This window comes from Mytilus trossulus, chromosome 7 (assembly GCF_036588685.1).
Source record: "Mytilus trossulus isolate FHL-02 chromosome 7, PNRI_Mtr1.1.1.hap1, whole genome shotgun sequence".
In the NCBI taxonomy this organism is placed as follows: domain Eukaryota; kingdom Metazoa; phylum Mollusca; class Bivalvia; order Mytilida; family Mytilidae; genus Mytilus; species Mytilus trossulus.
In genome coordinates, this window is record NC_086379.1 from 37,417,171 (window position 1) to 37,436,034 (window position 18,864).

The following is an 18,864-nucleotide window of genomic DNA, read 5'->3' on the forward strand; positions in this document are numbered from 1 at the left end:
GATGGAATGATGACAAAAATGGATTAGGAAATGTTTCTGCAAAAAGTCAATAACTTGTAACACCACAGGGTCGATGCCACTGCTGGTGGACGTCTCGTCCACGAGGGTATCACCAGCCCAGTAGTGAACACTTCGGTGTTGACATGAATATCAATAATGGGGTCACTTTTATAAATTTCCTGTTTACAAAACTTTTGATTTTTTCAAAAAAGTAAGGTTTTTCTTATCCCAGGCATAGATTACCTTAGCCATATTTGGCACAATATTTTGGAATTTTGGATCCTCAATGCTGTTCAACTCTGTACTTGTTTGGCTTTATACATATTTTGATATGAGCGTCACTGATGTCACTGATGAGTCTTATGTAGACGAAACGCGCGTCTGGCGTTCTAAATGATAATCCTGGTACCTGCGCTAACTATTCCGGTAAACATAGGCTTGGTAAGTATTGTTAATGAATGATTCAGTAGAATTATAAATACTGATTACGGATTTGGAAATGTTTTAGCAACTATTGGCTTTGTAAAAGAGAAACAAACGAATGATACCACGGGCCGTTCAAACGCATGTTGTCTACTGTATGGTCGGGTTGTTGTCTCTTTGACACATTCTCCATTTCCATTCTCAATTTCAAGTCAAAAATAAGATGACAATGGTCCATGGGTAAAAAGACAAAGAGATAAACAATAGTAAACAAAACACAACATACAACATACAAAACTTAAGGCTGAGCAACACTAACCTTTAAAACTTTTAGGAATTGTGGTCCTCGATGCTCTTCACCTTCGTACTATATTTGGCATTTTTAACTTCTTTTTTTTTTTTTTTGGGGGGGGGGGGATTCGAGCGTCACTGATTAGTCTTTTGTAGACGAAACGCGCGTCTGGCGTATAAAAGGATTCAACATATGTTCACAATACAAGTAATTTCATTTTTATTTATTATAAAAGCTAGCTACATATTTCCACATGTGATGCGAACTTCTAGTTTATTTCATCATAGCGTTAAGAAACGAGTGTCATGAATTTGTTTAAAAGTTCAACTGCTCATTCACAAAAGATATTTAATTTAATAAATATATTTAAAGATTAACAAGCACCTTTATTGTCTGCTAATTTGTAACAGTTCAGAAAGTAAGAATTAGTGTGAGCATGCGGTCCAGTAAGCCTTTGGTAACTATTATGGCAGTTAAACGCATGACACAAAACGAAAACATGCATATTTGTGTATTCTTTATGTTGTCTTTTTCAGGGAACGACAATTTACATATTTTGACAAGAGTAAGAAACTATGTCATCAGATTTGAACTCCAAGACTTCGCAGAAAACACTGCATACGCTGAATATCAATCATTTCATGTCGCAAATGAAGCTTCCAATTACAAGGTCACATTTTCTACATACACTGGCACTGCTGGTAAGATTAGTTTTAACGATTGGATGGGGTCTAATATACGACGGACTGCTATATTGATTGGTTTTTGTTTTATTTGAGTCCAGTGGCATATATTTCGTGCATGTTGCATTCGAAAACAAGATAGCAATACTAAAAAAAACATAAGCCTTACAAAAGGGATGAAAAAAGCAATATCAAACTTATAGGTCAAAGACAAATTGGCTACGCCAAGGTAAACAAGAAAATCGACGAAAATACTTCAAACAATCAAAACCTTTCAAAGAAAACAAAACTCAAAATGTGTGATCAAAGATACTCCAAAAGGGATAGTATATCATGCTTAACATTTGACACCCTTATTGTTACTCCTATGAAATGGTGTCTTCTGGCTATATCTACATTATAAATTTAACTATTCTGGCTATTCTTACATGGGAGATTATAGGAAGAACAACATATGTTGTTATTGTAAAATATGTTGTTTTAGTCATTAGAGACTTATTAGGTCACAAGTAACTTTACGTATGGAATTGAATAAAAAAAATATTATTTTATATGAAATGTATTTTAACAATTGTCATATTTGAATGTTTTTAATATGGAATGTCTTGTAAAAGAAAAGTTAGTAAAAGCAATTAGTATTCTTGAAAATGTTTGTTTTTAGAAAAGAGTAGTAAAACATTTAAAAGTAAAAGGAAAAACGAGTAGTTAGAGCATTTAATAGTACATGTAATCAAAACTTTAAACCTTACCTTAAAAGATTTAATTTAAATAAATAATGATTATTTGAACTATATAAAGAAGGTCTTTTTACATCGTTAGCATGGTTTAGTTTTTGAGATAAGAAAAATCTTCCATGCTCTCAAACTTATCAATACAGAGCCTATGGGACATGTGTTCCAAGAAAGAGAAAATAGATGACAGATTTCAGGGCGTCATAACTCTAACCCATGGTATATGTGTACGGAGAGATATTTTATTCTTTGATGAATGATTTGTTTTATAAGTTGTTGTTGGCTTGAAAGTAACTGCAAGTACTCTCAGAGCTGTACTTATTATCATTGTTATGTTGGGAAGGGACAGTAACCGTCTACTTTCACTCTGTGTTTTTGATAGATGTATTTCTATTTGTATCCAACTGATGAGTTTAGCCTTTATAAACTGAATTTTACAGTTTGTTCTCATGTTGTACTGTTACACATCTGTTCCTGTTTACGGGAGATTGGCGCCTTCAAGCGAGTTTATCCCCGCCACATTCTGCCTCTGCTTTTTACAATTCAGTGCATACCCTTTGTTGCTGTGTAAAAATTTTTGTTTTTTGTTCATTATTTTGCAAGTAAATTAGGCCGTTAGTTTTATGGTTCGTATTATTTTAAATTTGTCCTTATAGTGCCCTTTTAAGCTGACTATGTTGTATTGGCTTTGTTCATCGTTGAAGACCGTACTGTGACCTATAGTTGTTAATTTCTGTGTCATTTAGTCTTTTGTGGAGCTCTGAGTAATTTGGAAGCATATCGTATCTTCTTATTTCTATATTAATACACTGAAAACAAGCTTGCAGAATGATGCACGTAGTATGCCAGTCAAGTATGGAGTACATTGATAAAGACTTTGTATTATTTTGTGTGTTTAATATAGTGGAACTTATTACTGTGCTAGTGCTCTGTTTGATGTCAATTAAGTGTACTTTTTGATGCTTTTTTCAATAAATATGTAGTGTAACTCAAAATTAAGTGTTTTATTTTAATGAAAAATTACTACAATTTTAATATACGTGTATTTTATTTCTATTCGTATCATTTTCTTGTATAAATCTATGTTTTCAATTCCCACGTACCTCAATGCTCTTTAACTTCGTACTTTTTTGGGCATTTTTAACTTTTTTGAATTTTATCGTCACTGTGGACGAAACGCGCGTCTGGCGTATATACAAAATTTAGTCCTGGTATCTATGATGAGTTTATTTTGACCTAAATAATTTTAATTGTTTGTGTGTACAATTGTGCGTACAAATTCAATTTGTGTTTTTGAATATTATCACAATACATAAAATATTGTTATTGAAACTATTCTTTTTCTGTATTTTCAACAAGAATTTACCTGGATTTACCTTAGTTCATTAGTGTTGTTAGAACATAATCCTACATCATCCCATTGATTTCATAAAAATTCTGGAACTCCTACATTTTCAAAAATAAAATTCAAAATATAGGAATAGCCAAAATAAACCCTATGACATATGTTGCTAAGTTAATTCAAGGGATTACGCTCCACGCTATAGTAGAATGATCATTGACTCTATCTAATCGATACAAATGCATGTATCAGATCAAAATAACTTAACTATCAAATTAATATAAAAAAGTACAATTGTAATTGAAACAAAAGCTTTATATTTTTTTTAATTCACGCAAATTAAATATGTTAATCTCTTGTATTAACATGTATGGTCAGCTCGTACTGGACCGTACGCGTATACTCATACGGTCCGACCGTACGCATATGGTCGGACCGTACGAGTATACGTATACGGTCCAAATACTCATATGGTCTGGAACATATCCAACAGACATCTACATTTCCTAACTTGAACATGAAAGAATGAGAAGTAATTAAGTTGTAAAGAAATTTCAGTACAAAGGATAGACAGGTCTGTTATCTGAAAAATTCGAAAGACAAAGAACAGCACTGAAAATTGTAGCACGCAGAATACAATTTGTAACTTTGAAAACTAAAAAAATATGAAGACAATATTTACTTGAGCTAGTTTTTAAAAAATCGAGATTGAATAACGCTCGAAAAAGAAATTCATTTATTGTAATTTATGAAGTTCGAAATCCCTATGTTTCTAGATTGTTGTAGTAGACAAACCATTTATTTTAATTTCTTTTTCGTTATTTTGTTACTTACTAACCTAGGGTCAATGAATAGATAATGGATTATGTATTGGATACCAAGATAGTTTTATTTTACTCAGCTGTTTTTAAATTAACCATGATGACTCTCTATAGGTAATGCCTTTGCTCAAAGTAATGGAATGGAATTTACAACAAGAGAAAATGAACGTGACAACGACTTCGACATTCATCATTGTGGTAAAGGACGCCTAGGACCCTGGTGGTTTAACGCATGCGGAGAATCAAGCCTTAATGGTCCATACAAACGAGTACCTAGTACTATAGAGGATGCAAAAGTCATACATTGGGCCACATGGAGAGGTTATATTGCACTGAAAGCAACCGAAATGAAAATAAAAACCCTCGAATGATACTTAGTTTAATACTGACTAATATCAATGAATAATGACAGCAGTGAATGTTGCTTATGACCGCACTATACATAAGAAACTGACTGTACCAAGTCAAGAATATGACAGTTGTTATTCATTCGTTTGATGTGTTTGAGCTTTTGATTTTGCTATTTTATAAGGGAATTTACGTTTTGAATTTTCCTCGGAGTTAAGTATTTTTGTGGTTTTAATTTTTTCGTTCAAACAATCATGTTGCTATTTAAATCTTGAAAAAATAATTATAATTTAAAAGTTGTTTTTTTCTAATTGTCGACAAATCGAGGTACAGCTAAATAGATTTTGAATTATTCTATTCTTAACAAAATTCTTGCTTCTTGATCATATATCCTTGTAAACAAAAATAACTTTATGAGAAACAAATTTAAAAGAGAGGCGAAAGATAACAAAAGGACATTCAAACTCATAGATCCTAAAATAACCTGACAACATCATGGCTGAAAAAATAAAAAGACAAACAAACAAATAATAGTACAAACTTAATCAACTACTAGTAAACAGGTATTTGTTTTATATCCTACCCCCTTTTATGTAGATAGGCTTGGTAATAACAAATGTTTTAAACTTTAATCTGTTAATAAGTTAAAGATTTGATTGCATTAAAAGTTACCACTTTATTGTTAAATTTTAACGTTAATCTTGTAAATGCTTTCTTCTTCTGACTGAGGATGTCAGTTTGATTTTTCGTGAAAAGAGAAATTAAATCATCCTAAACATCAGAAATACATACGATTTCACTTAAAGTTGTGTCGTTTGTTTTCTCTTATTTTTGAGATATTAAGATAGGACGTGGCACGGTACTTGTTTATCCCGAATTCATGTATTTGGTTTAGATGTTATATTTGTTATTCTCGTGGGATTTTGTCTGATGCTTGGTCCGTTTCTGTATATAGTTATCAAAAGTACCAGGATTATAATTTTATACGCCAGACGCGCGTTTCGTCTACATAAGACTCATCAGTGACGCTCAGATCGAAATAGTTAAAAAGCTGTGTGTGTTGCGTTTCGGTGTTGTGTCGTTGTTCTCCTCTTATATTTGATGCGTTTCCCTCGGTTTTAGTTTGTAACCCCGATTTTGTTTTTTGTCCATGGTTTTATGAGTTTTGAACAGCGGTATACTACTGTTGCCTTTATCACGGGTGGCATTCGGTTTATCGAGAGAAATGGACGTGAAAGAATATCTAACGGCGGTCAAGTATTGAGAGACGATCGTGAAAGTTCTGGTAACGGATCGTGAAAGACATTTAATCGAGAAGACATATGAAAGGTCAGTAAATATTCTAATCTAATTAATTACACAGACACATTTACGATAAAATAAAACTGTCTGTCAAAATGGTTCAACATTATGATCAGTATGTCAGAATATCCAGTTTCAAAAGAACACAGTTATTACAAAACGACAAAAGGCAGATTGCTTCTCGATATTTCAATGACATAAAAAATGTAAACAAACACGATTTTTTCACAAATTCGACTTGATAAACTACGTTTATCAAAATAAGGGCATTGCATTTGTATTAATTAAACGGTTCTCATAGTTATTTTGTATAAATATAATCTGAAACTTGGTAAATAAAGAACTATTCACACAAAATTGATTTTTTTGGATCGTGAAAGATCACGTACCGCATTTTTGAAGATCGTGAAAAGAATCGTGAAAGATCTGATGCTACGAAGACGTTCAAATTATTCTTCCTTTATATGATAATTGATATTTGTTATTGGTATTGAGACAGGCTAGATAGGTCAATATCTGGCCTCCATAGGTTTAAGCATTTCAAAGTATTAATATTTTCAGAAAATGAAAAGAAAAAGAAATTACAATTACGGCAATAAGAAAAATACAGTGGGTGACAAAACGCCGAAAAAACAATCCAGTGAAGGTGAGCCAATGGAAGAGGATGAAGATGCAGATATTGTTACAGAAGCAACACACAAATATTGTAAAGACTATGTGGAAATGAATGAGATAGTAAAGTTATTACCAATTGTTATCATTGGTAAAATGTTTGTTTTATTTTTTATGTTGTTTGGCCTTTTGAATATATACATGTATGCAATAGCGACAAGGTGTTTCGAGTATGGTTTACATGTCTGTCTGCATGTTTCTTATATGACCATGATGATTTCAATTGTGTTTGATTTATCAAATGAAAGAAAGATGTCTATGTCTGGCTGTCGGTCAGAGTTCATATACTTTTGACCTTATGTTTCGAACTAATTGGCTAAGCATAACTTTTACATTTGCCAGTTTCTAAGGCACTGTAAGGATCGAAACACATTTATTTGGTGTACGGGATATTTGTAGAGATCTGTATGGCATGGTTCATCTGACCTTGACCTTTTTTTTTTAACAAACATTGATAATCTTAAGCGGATTTAACACTTCTAGTAAAACCCTTGATATTATAGACGTTCAACCAATATACTATCATGAGTAAAGCAAACAAGACATTACAACATTTGCGCTTTGGTATTCTATAATATGTACTACTAGTATATAGTTAAATTTAATCCTTTTCTGCGTTGTTTATAAAAAACTTAAAAAGTTCTGTTGTACAAAATGTTGCTTATCGTTCAATCCAAAAATACACATGAAATGTGCTGTTTTTGCTATAATTTTTTGTTTGATGGATAACATTTTGGTTATTATTAGCTAACTAGTGTCAGTGTGCCTGAAGTGTACTAGACCGATTCACAGAGCTAAATCTTTCACACTTATTTAGACACGTTATTGGTTGGTTTTTTTTTTAAATTTTCGAGGTAAAGTGTTTAATAGGGAAAAAAAGATAACAGCTTTAATGTTCATCCTTATCAAAATAGTTACAGGCTTCAACCACTTGCAGATTTATCAAATGGTAAAAGAAATACTGATTTCTGATTACTAGTATTAAGTCTGGACACGCATTTTCCTTCACGATCGAAAAAATACGTTGCCTGATCTTTCACGATCAAGTTTGATGGAAATTCAACAAATTCAAGGTTTTCATAAACAAATTAACGCTTTTAATAGAAGAACATACTTTAATTTTACTGTACTATCAGATACACCAAAGATTAAATTTCAAATATATCATGATATTCTGAAATATGACCATTATAGGTACACAAAGCGTGTTATTTGTAGTAAATTTCATAGACACGCATTGCGCCTTTTGTGTTTTTTTCAAAAAGTACTTCATATTTTCTTTATCTTCTTTCACAGTTATGTTGAGGAAGTTAAACCATTTTGACAGACATATTTGTTTGTTCGGATTTGTTCCGCGTTTTGAAAATTAAGCGATTTTTTCAAAGATTCTGAACTAGAATGTACATTAAATGCCTTTCACGATCCGTTACCAGAACTTTCACGACCATCTCTCAATACTTGACCGCCGTTAGATATTCTTTCACGCCCATTTCTCTCGATAAACCGAATGACACCAGTATCAATTCGCAGTTTTTCTTAAATATTGATTAACATCTTCTTGTGACGTGCATGTAAAGGATTTATAGGTTTAGTATCATAAAATCGAACTTTTAATTTATTTTAAACAAAAGCAGTTATGATGACATTTTTGCGTGTTATTTTATGGCTACAAGATCAAGTTACCGGCACTTCTAAATAATCGAAATTTCCACTTATGATAGTAAGGAAGTATAAATGAATTTGTCCTTATGTCCTTTGTCAAAGATGTAGTATATATTGTGATATGTTAAAAATATGAAAAAACACAATGATAGGTCATAACGGATTGCAAATAACGGATTAAGTTTTCTTTATAACGTTAAAAGGGATTGCCTATCCGTTCCCATGTATTACTAATCCGTTATAAAACGGATTGCTTATTCGTTCCACTGGTTAGCACTTGATTTTTAAGAAATCGAAATTGGATAAGAATGGAAACGAGGAACATGTCAATGAGACAAAACCCGACTAAAACGAACAAAACATAATATAAGTCTAACACTTTCCATTTCAGTTAATAAGTTGCTTTTTTCCTATAACATTTATTTACATAAGACCTCTGAGTATTCGTCTCAAAATTGACAATATCTGGTCATCGAAATATCACACTTTCTCCATCTAACTGTAATAATAACAATTTGTATAACTAGAAATATAGATTTTGATAAATATTTGTTTAAATTTAACCCATGCATATGACCCCAGCCAAAACATGTATGATCAGCTGGACCGTACGCGTACGGTCCAAATACTCGTATGGTCTGGAACACATATACACTCTATAACAATCCCAGGTCAAATGCTCATAAAACATGTTTATTTTTACATAAATAAGGCCGTTGGTTTTCTCGTTTGAATAGATTTACATGGTCTAATCAAGGCATTTTATAGCTGACTATGCGGTATGGGCTTTGCTCATTGTTGAAGACCGTACGGTGACCTATAGTTGTTAATTTCTGTGTCATTTTGGTCTTTTGTGGATAGTTGTCTCATTGGCATTCATACCATATCTTCCTTTTTATATCACTACACCAGACGCGCGATTCGTCTATAAAAGACACATCAGGGACGCTCGATTCAAATTAACTGAAAGGCCAAATAAAGTACAAAGTTGAAGAACATCGCGGACTATTTACCAAATAAATGAGTGTATGTTCCTAACAAGTCAGTACTAATGCCCCCCCCCCCCCCATTTATAGGGACACAATTATTTGATTATATAAGGAAACATAGGTGCATGACTTGGTGCGGGTCCCTTATAATTGTCATGGTCAGTGCTCCCAACCTAATAAAACGTTCTAAATCCGCTACTGATGCTTTTTAAAACCACGTAAGCAATATTTTAGCTATATTATAGCGAAATCAAGACTATTGTGAAATGCGAGCTTTCTTTTGTTTGCATTTGCACTCGATCAACCAGCCGGGCTGGATTTGAATAGTGATAGCACACTGGAGTTACTGCACGCAGTTATGCATGTCAACTCGGACACATTATTCAGACTCTAAATTGACTATTTTTTCTCTTTCTCGATATCATAAAGTCTCTTTTACCTTTAATTAAGGTCAAAGTCAGGTCACTTTTTTATAACGGATTAGTGATCATTGGGAACGGAATAGTAATCCGTTATAAAGAATAAGTAATCCGTGAGAACGGATTAGCAATCCGTTATAATAACGAATAAGAAATAATGGCTCCGTAGATAATGTCGCTATACGATCAAATCCCCCCTCCCCTCGAATAATTTCAATGTTTTGTTCAATGTCTATTTAACGTACGTCATAACCATTTAGCAAACTGACCGTATTTACACAAATTCTGTAAAGTTCACTCTGAGTTTAAACACACCTGTGCAGGAAAAGTTTGTTTAGCATGACTGGACCTTGTTATATAAATTTAAATGTTATGTCATGTGTAGTTCTATAATTTGACTTGTGTTAACGAAGTCAGTAGAATATAAAATAGTTATCAAAGGTACCAGAAAACCTCGAAAAGCTGATCTAAAAACGTGCACCCTGATAACTGGGAAGAGGTAAGCGATATACATATATATAAAATACTTTTTATAGCAAATAAGAAATTCTAGTATTGATTTTTTAAATACTGAAAGATTTGAAGTTACTGCTTTGTTATATGTAATTTTTAGTTTTAGTTAGTTTTTAGCGAAATTCTCTAAGGAAACGACCATTTAGCTTCAATTGATGAGGGGTGTAATTGTTTTTATCCATAAAAAATAATCTGATCCCCAATTGGATGAAAAAATAATAGTGTAGTCAAGAAAATGAAAAAAATATACTCCGAAATAAGATTTACGAAGACGGGTTAAAAGGTTGTGTGGCTTGGTAATGTTACATGTTCACCGATGTGCAGGCATTGTGCGATATATATTATAAGATGATATGATGCTATTGGACACAGAAAAATAGGTCGTTTCTTCGACAATGAAATAATCATTAATATCATAAAACAATGTCAAGGAGGTCCCTTGAGTCGACTTAAGCGGTACTTAAAGTGTAATACCAACTGTCACTATATTTAAATTCAGTCACAAAAAAATCACCAAACTTGAAACACAATACAAGATAAAAACAAACAAATGCAGTACTGATGATTATGAGAATTAGTATTTTTGTTCTATCCTACATATCGGTCTTTTAATGTTGTACCTTCAGCCTAAAAGCCTTAAATTTCAATGAATCAATGCATTTTGCTTTTGTATTGTATGGAAAACACCAAGGAGTCCGATTATTCGACACAAATTCCAAAACCTCACCTAAGTACATCCTTAAGACCAGAATATTGTCGAAAAAATAGCTTAACTATTTCTGTTTCAAAGTAAGAAGTAGTCCGGGAAATGCCAATCGGAATGCACGATTTTGTGTAATATGTTCATAGCCCTCACCGGTTTTGTTTTTGCCTCACATTTATAAAGAGGCTAGTTACGGCCCTAGGGAGGTTCTCAAACTTCTTTTCTAACTTATCTTCACACCTTCTGCAGGAATGTAAAAATTGAAAAGCAAAATCCAAAGCAGTTTAAAAGATTCTAAAACCTAAAATGCATCTAAAATTGTATTTTCTAATTTCTGACATGTTTTAAACTGTTCCTAGTGTATAGGTTTGTTTGTACTAAGAGTAAAAGTGTGGTGTAAATACGGCCCAATTAAGACAAAAAGGTCATGTCACTTTATATAACCGCGCTGAAGGTTTAAATAGCCCGTCTGAGAAATAATATGTCAAGGGGCTCTTAATGGGTATTAACGAAAATGCTGTACTTACATATGGTTATTACTAAAATAAAATTTTGCATGAATTTTTATATAACTAATTTTGAATAAAAGTATATCCTCATTAAAAAAGGGTTCTTTTTGAAAGAATGAGATTAATTAATTATAGTTGATATCACTCAGTAATTAAGAGAAAAAAATATAGTTTTTCAACCACTAACGTATAGAAAAAAAAAGGAACGGTTCTCTATTTTTTAACAATAAATTAAACGGGTACCGTAGTTTTAACGAATTTGGTCTTACTCTTTAATAAATAGGACGCATATTTGAGACAATGCTGCAAACATGTTTTTTTTCATAGGATTTTTCCTAGGCGGATGGGGACCAATAAACTGCACATTGTTGAAAAATTCGAAATATTAATTCTAACTTCATGACAAATAGACAAGAAGTACTACAAATATTAAAAAAAATGTTTAAGAAAAATTTGATGCAAGCTATACTTTATTGTAGTTTTAACATTGGTAGGCATTATATTCGTAATTATTTTTGCCCTAGCGTATTGAGGTCTAATAGACCACTTTCGAGTTCATCCGTCACCGGACAAAACTCGTCAATTATACGCTCCTTTATCACCGTCATTTGTGCGTTTAGGGGCGTCGTCACTTCCTTCCAAAGTTGAGCGAGTGGTTGGAAAACTATAATTCTATATTGTACGAATTATTCGGCAAATTAAATTCTCAAAATTGACAATCAACACTGCTGTCATTAGGGAATTGTCAGTAAGTACCTACAGAGCAACCATTATTTCTAGTTTATCCTGCACAAAGACGATCACTAAGACGCTTGATGAACGTAAATAGTGCAGGGATACAGGCGATACAACTCGAAAGTGGTCCCGAATATAATGCCTATCAATGTTAAGACTACAATAAAGAATAGCTTGCATCAGTTATGTCGATTCTGATTAGGAAAAATCAATATGAAAACGAAAAACGATATACATCTATGAAATACACTAATATACGAAAACCACTGAACAACAGGCTTCTGGCTAAGGACAGGAACATAGAATGCAGCGGGTTTAAACTGGTTTGTTGGCGCCAAACACCCCCACCCCTTTAACAGGGAAAATGGAGTAACGGGACTATACAAGAACAAACTACGAAAAACAATAAAAAAAACTAACAACCACTAAATCTCAGGACTTGGGTGAGCACACTTACGGTGAAAAGTAGTTTTATGTCAGCATATTGTGATATGATGAATTAAGCAGCAAAGACATATCCACCAGTTTAATCTTGTTTGTATACTAGTATATCGTTTTTAAATTCATGTTATTTTTCTTCGGTTTTAGTATAAACTGGTATAAAATGGACTGGAAAGATTGCTGGGAAAAGGGCAATATGCCCTGGCATATAGAAGATGTACATCCAAAATTTCTATTACATGTAGACAAGATTACGGAAAAGAAGAATAACGCTAAAATATTTTTTCCTTTATGCGGCAAGGCTGTTGAAATGTTTTATCTAGCAAAGAAGGGCCACACTATCGTAGGCGTTGAATACATGGAAATAGCTGTCAAGCAGTTCTTTGATGAAAATAAGCTTTCATATGAAACAAAACCTGTACCGGAAATAGATGGCGATGTGTATGAAAACGAGGCAAACAATATAAAGATTTATTGTGGAGATTACTTCAAATTTAGTCAAACATTAGAAACCAATTTTGATGGTGTTTGGGACCGCGGAGCTCTTGAAGCTGTACTTATCGACCAGCGAGGGAAATATACAGACGTGATGAAAGCTGTCATGAAACGAGGAGCTCCATGTGTTACAGAAGTCCCCGACCGACCGGAAGGAGAAGGACCGCCATTTAATCTAAATCCCGATGAAATAACCCATCTCTACGACTTAAAAACACCTCCAGAAAAAGTTGATTACGATCCAGCTAGCGAAAGTCTAAAATCAATGAATGTAGATGGAATGTTTTATTATTATTACAAAATAAATTCATGATAAAAAAATATGATCATATTTTAGCATTTTTATGTATCTATCTCAAATTGTTTTTGAATATATTACAAATAGTGCAAATCAAAATGTTTAAGCATGTACATCTTTTTTTTATTTTCTTCTAATGCCATACAATGGTAAACATTTCTTCCAAATTTAGTATAGTTTACATATCTCGTTACACTTCATAATAGATTTTGCTCAATCTGTTCAAATCAATAACTCTTTTGTTTTAAATTCTATGTGATGTACCATAAGGTAATATTTTAGGACCACTATTATTCATCATTGTATTATATATATGTTAATGGCATGTCTATTATCATTGGTTAAAACAGTTAAAATATTGTTATATGCAGACAATAATACCACACTATACTCGGATAGGATCCCGGAAGTTATATCTCAGACTCTTGGCGAGGAACACGCAGTAAATGACTGATCGGTAAAATGATATTGCTCCATTTGAGGAACATAGACATTATTCTGTTAAGGTTTAAACGTAAATTATCATAAAAATTGAATATCTTAAGATAATTTTTTTTTTCATTTTGAATCATGAAATGGACTGATAAATGTGTACATTTCAAAACGCAATATGCACAAGGTCGAGTGATTGCTTTACCCCCACGGCTCCTTTTGAAAACATTTAAATAAACGGTCAATACACTTAATGGGACATTTTCTTGTATCTCTTGTTGATGACTTAAATTAAATTGAACTGTACAATTTTATATGTTATTTCAATTTTGTTCTGTTATTATACAACTTCTTTCAAGCTGTATATCATTGATATCTGCCTCTTGTAACAGTGTAAACTGTCAGAGTGTACAATTAAATCTTGAAATCTTGAATCTTTAAAACAAATGACCATTAGATTCCAAATCAACACAATGAGTAGATTGAATATGAAAAATAATTAAATAAGACTCTTAGGCATGTTGCTATAGAAGCCCCTGTTTGGCCCCTTGAACCCGCTTCCAGTAGGTGCTATAACCTATACCCTTCGCCGAGGTTAGGGCGTACACGTAAAAATGTTCAAGCTACGCCACTGGTATTTGTTAAAGATAAAAATTGTCTGTATACAAATTAAGTAGTTTCAACGATCTGCAAACACTCTTTTCGACATGTCTATATCACTTTAAAGTTCATTTTCCTCTTACTGCTTAAATCAAGTCATATTTTTCAAGCATTTCACATCTCTTATTGTGTCTTATAGATGAGTTGTCTACAAAGAATTTCTGATTTACAGCTGATTTCATCAAAGCTAGCGTAGTGGAATGGGTTAATTGTTAGTTGCAAAATGTCTAGATGTGCATTAGTATATTGCAAAGCAGGAGGCACATTTCATTTACATATAATTTTTTTCCATACTGGTGTTGAATTTGAACGACTGAGACTGGGGTAAATAAACTCATCATATAGATACCAGGATTAAATATATCTACGCCAGACGCGCGTTTCGTCTACAAAAGACTCATCAGTGACGCCCGAGTCGAAAAAATGTTTTAAAGGCCAAATAAAGTACGAAGTTAAAGAGCATAAGGATTAAAAATTTAAATCAAAACTTCGAAATTCGACTTGTTATTTTGTCCGCTGTGATTCGCGATAAAGAATGAAGACAACACTTTATGAATTTTATAGTGCGGTGACTGAAGGCAGATTTTGAATTTAATCTCCCCACCGAACACACACCTATATAATATATCATTGGAAAGAGGACATTGTATACTATAGTAATTTGCCTGTCGTCAGGACTTGATATGGTCACATTTTTATTAAATTGAAGTCAAAAGTCATATGTAAAAATCTGTGAAAATTTGGGGTTTCAATTTTGACATTTTCATCTATCTCTAAACTCTAACTAAATACAAAAGATACTGTTTTGGCTTAAGTAATGTTTGGTATTATACATAAACCTTCATCATTGAGATTTTTTATCAAAAAAAATCCTAAAACGAACAAAACTTCAAAAATCAAGTTTTCAACCTATAAAATGTTTAGAGCACCTCAACCTTATGAAAACTTTCAAGTTCAGGTAAAAATCAAGTGTCATGAAGGACAATACTTTAAAATTATTTTTTAAACTATCATATTGGGTGAGGTATCAAGCCAAAGCAATAGAACACTACTGTCAAATAAACCTCAAATTGAATAGCGGATACTTCAGTTTTATTATAGGCTACTCGTTGCTTTTTTTTTTATTATTACAATTATTACTGATTCCATACTATTATCTGTTGTTGTCTATTTCACTCTGGTTAATTTCTATTACAATATAGGTTTTGTACCTATATCCCCCTTTTTTTCATTTCAACGTACCACAAACTTCAAAAGTATTCCATTTAAAAGAAGATGTGATATGATTGCAAATGAGACCAAATGAGACATAAATAAAAAATTATAGGTCCCGTACGGGCTTCAACAATGAGTAAAATGCATACTACATAGTCTTCAATTCGTGAAATGAATAATGTAAAACATACGAAAGATCTAACGGCCTGATTAATGTATAAAAATAAATAAGAAAGAAACAAATATATTATAAAAAAACAAACGACAACCACTGTATTTATACCGTCCCGTGACTTGAAACAGACACATACATAATGTGGCGGGATTTAACTTTAACACTCCCATAACCTGGGGGCTGGGACCGTGTGTACCAGTGCAACAAGCTTTAACAGAGATCTAAAAGGGGGTTTAGGAAGATGTGATGACATCCATTTGCTTGTCTGCAAAGATGCTGGGTAAACATTATACGAGATGTACACACTATAGTATCCAATTTTTACAGGATATGTTACCCCAAGACTATGATCTAGATTCTATTAAAAGAAATAATTTAGATATTTTAAACCAACAAGGTAATAATTTACTGAACATGTGTTTAACCTCAAGACTAAGGATCTTGAATGGTAGATATTTAGGAGATTCGTTGGGTTATCACACATATTTTTCTAAAAATGGCTGTAGAACAGTTAACTATGCAATATTGAGCAAGGATCTCCTGCCCTCAGTAGAATATTTTTGTACCTCTGATCTGAATTTTTTATCGGACCATGTACAGATCTCATTTAAACTAAAATGTGATATAAAACAATATATAAATAAAAAGGACTTTAATAATAATAATATGAAAAAATCCACAACATACAGATGGACTGACGTGTCACATGGTAAGATGTATGAAGCATTAAACTCTGACGAAGTGAAAAATAAGATTTTAAATTTTGAAATCACCCACTTTGTAAAAAATGAAAAAGGCATAAATGAAGCTTCAAAATCATTAACAGAAATTCTAGCTAATGTAATGTAGCCTCTAAAACATGTATAATAAAAGTTCCAATAAAGCAAAAAGAAAAGTAAAAAAAAAAGAACCCTTGGTCAGACAATGAATTAAAAGATTTAAAAATTAAAATCAATAATTTAGGTAAAAAACTAAAACATAAACCATTTGATAGAAATTTAAAACAGCAATTTTTTTAAACTGCAAAATATTTAAAAAAAGAAAGTAAAAAGAAAAAAATCCAATATCAACAACAAATGATTGAAAAACTATCAAATCTTTAAACTAAAGACCCTCAACAATTTTGGAAACTACTTAAATATCTAAGAAATAATATGAATACCACAGAAATTAATATGAAATCAGATAACCAAACAAACCATTTTCAAAAGCAAGGTCTTTGGAACAAACCTTGCGACAAAGCAGAAGATGAGATAAGCCTTTTTTTGAAAAACAAAGAGAGTGAAAATAGATTTAATGAAATAACTGATAGCCCAATAACTATATCAGAAGTAAATAAAGTTATAAAATCCCTTAAAATGAAAAAAATCCCCTGGACCAGACTCCATTGTAAATGAGGTGATTAAATATTGTAGTCCAGTAACTATTAAATGCTACACAAAATTATATAATTCAGGATATTCCCCTGAAACATGGCAATATTCTCTATTAGTGCCAATATTTAAGTCGGGAGATTCCAAAGACCCAAATAACTACAGAGGAATATCTCTTATAAATGGTATTGCCAAAATATTTAGCTCAATTTTAAATAACAGAATAATTAAATATATGGAAAACAAATTTAACCAGGAACAATTTGGATTTCTTTCTAAATTAAGAACTACAGATAGTCTATTTGTATTTAAAACTTTGATTAATAAATATTTAAATTTAAAAAAGAAACCATTATATATTTGTTTTGTTGACTCACGTAAAGCATTTGACTCATTTGGAGAACAGCTTTATTATATAAAATTTTGTCCCAGGGTATCGGCAGTAAAATGTATCAAGTAATAAAAAATATGTATTCAACCACTAAATCTTCAATAAAGATTAATAATAAACTCACTAACTGGTTTGAAGAAACTAGAGGGGTAGGACAAGGGGATTCTTTAAGTCCCACCCTATTCAATATTTTCATAAATGATCTACCTCAAATTTGTAAAAAAGCTAAAACTATGATTTTAAGCACAAGTAACAATAGGAAAAATCTTAACCATTCTTTTAATTATAATGGTGATAAATTAGAGCAAATGGAAAAGTTTAAATTTCTTGGTAATATCATTAGTCAGAATGGAAATCTTATTCATTCAGCACAAGAATTAGCTAAAAAATCTATGAAAGTAATGTATTCTATAAAAACAAATTGTTATTCGATTCATCAGACTCCTGTAAATTTGTCAAACCAACTCACTCGTCAGACCAATATTAACTTATAACAGTGAAATATGGTATATGGATGCATACTCATCCTTTTATAAAGCTTCAATTAAAGGAGATAAAAATAACAATAAAGTAGATACTCTTAATTTCATTGACAAAAGTCCACCTGATAAAGTACTAAATAAATTTAATAAGTTAACTTTAGGAGTAACAAAATGCTCTTGCAATATAGCTGCTCGATCTGAATTAGGCAGCTACCCTATTGATTGCTTTATAAAAAGACAAACTCTTCTTTTTCATGATAGACTATTAAGGGAAGAAACTAGTCCCTTACTAAAAGAGACTAAATTTGGCAAAAACTTTACATAATGCAGGTATTTATTCTTGGTACTCCTATGTAAATCATGTCAGAAGTCAAAATGATTTAGAAATTGTTAACCAAAATAAGGATAATTAAATAGGCTAATATACAAACAAAATCTAGAAAACTCCTATGAAAATTTATATAATGATAAAATATTAAATTTACAAGAGAATAGCAAACTCCAACTTTTTTTAAAAATAAAGAAAAGCTATAGCTTTGAACCATACCTACTTTCTCAAAACTTTGAATATAGACAACTAATTTCTAAATTTCGAATAAGTGACCACTGCTTATTAATAGAAACTGGAAGATACAGGAAAATTCCCAGAGATTTAAGACTATGTTCACATTGTGATGTACTAGATGATGAATTTCATTTCTTTTTTAAATGTAAAATAAATGAACAATTAAGAAAAGAATTTTTAAATAAAAATAAAT

General features: G+C 31.8%; 1 protein-coding gene across 1 annotated transcript; it reads left to right on the top strand.

Annotated features, from left to right (window-relative positions):
• The first annotated feature begins 9,970 nt into the window (after window positions 1-9,970).
• On the top strand, window positions 9,971-13,416 carry LOC134725025 (thiopurine S-methyltransferase-like). The gene is made up of 2 exons (XM_063588507.1): window positions 9,971-10,183; window positions 12,733-13,416. The coding sequence occupies exon 2, from the start codon at window positions 12,749-12,751 to the stop codon at window positions 13,391-13,393; it is 645 nt and encodes a 214-aa protein (XP_063444577.1). The 5' UTR covers window positions 9,971-10,183; window positions 12,733-12,748; the 3' UTR covers window positions 13,394-13,416.
• The last annotated feature ends 5,448 nt before the right edge of the window (window positions 13,417-18,864 follow it).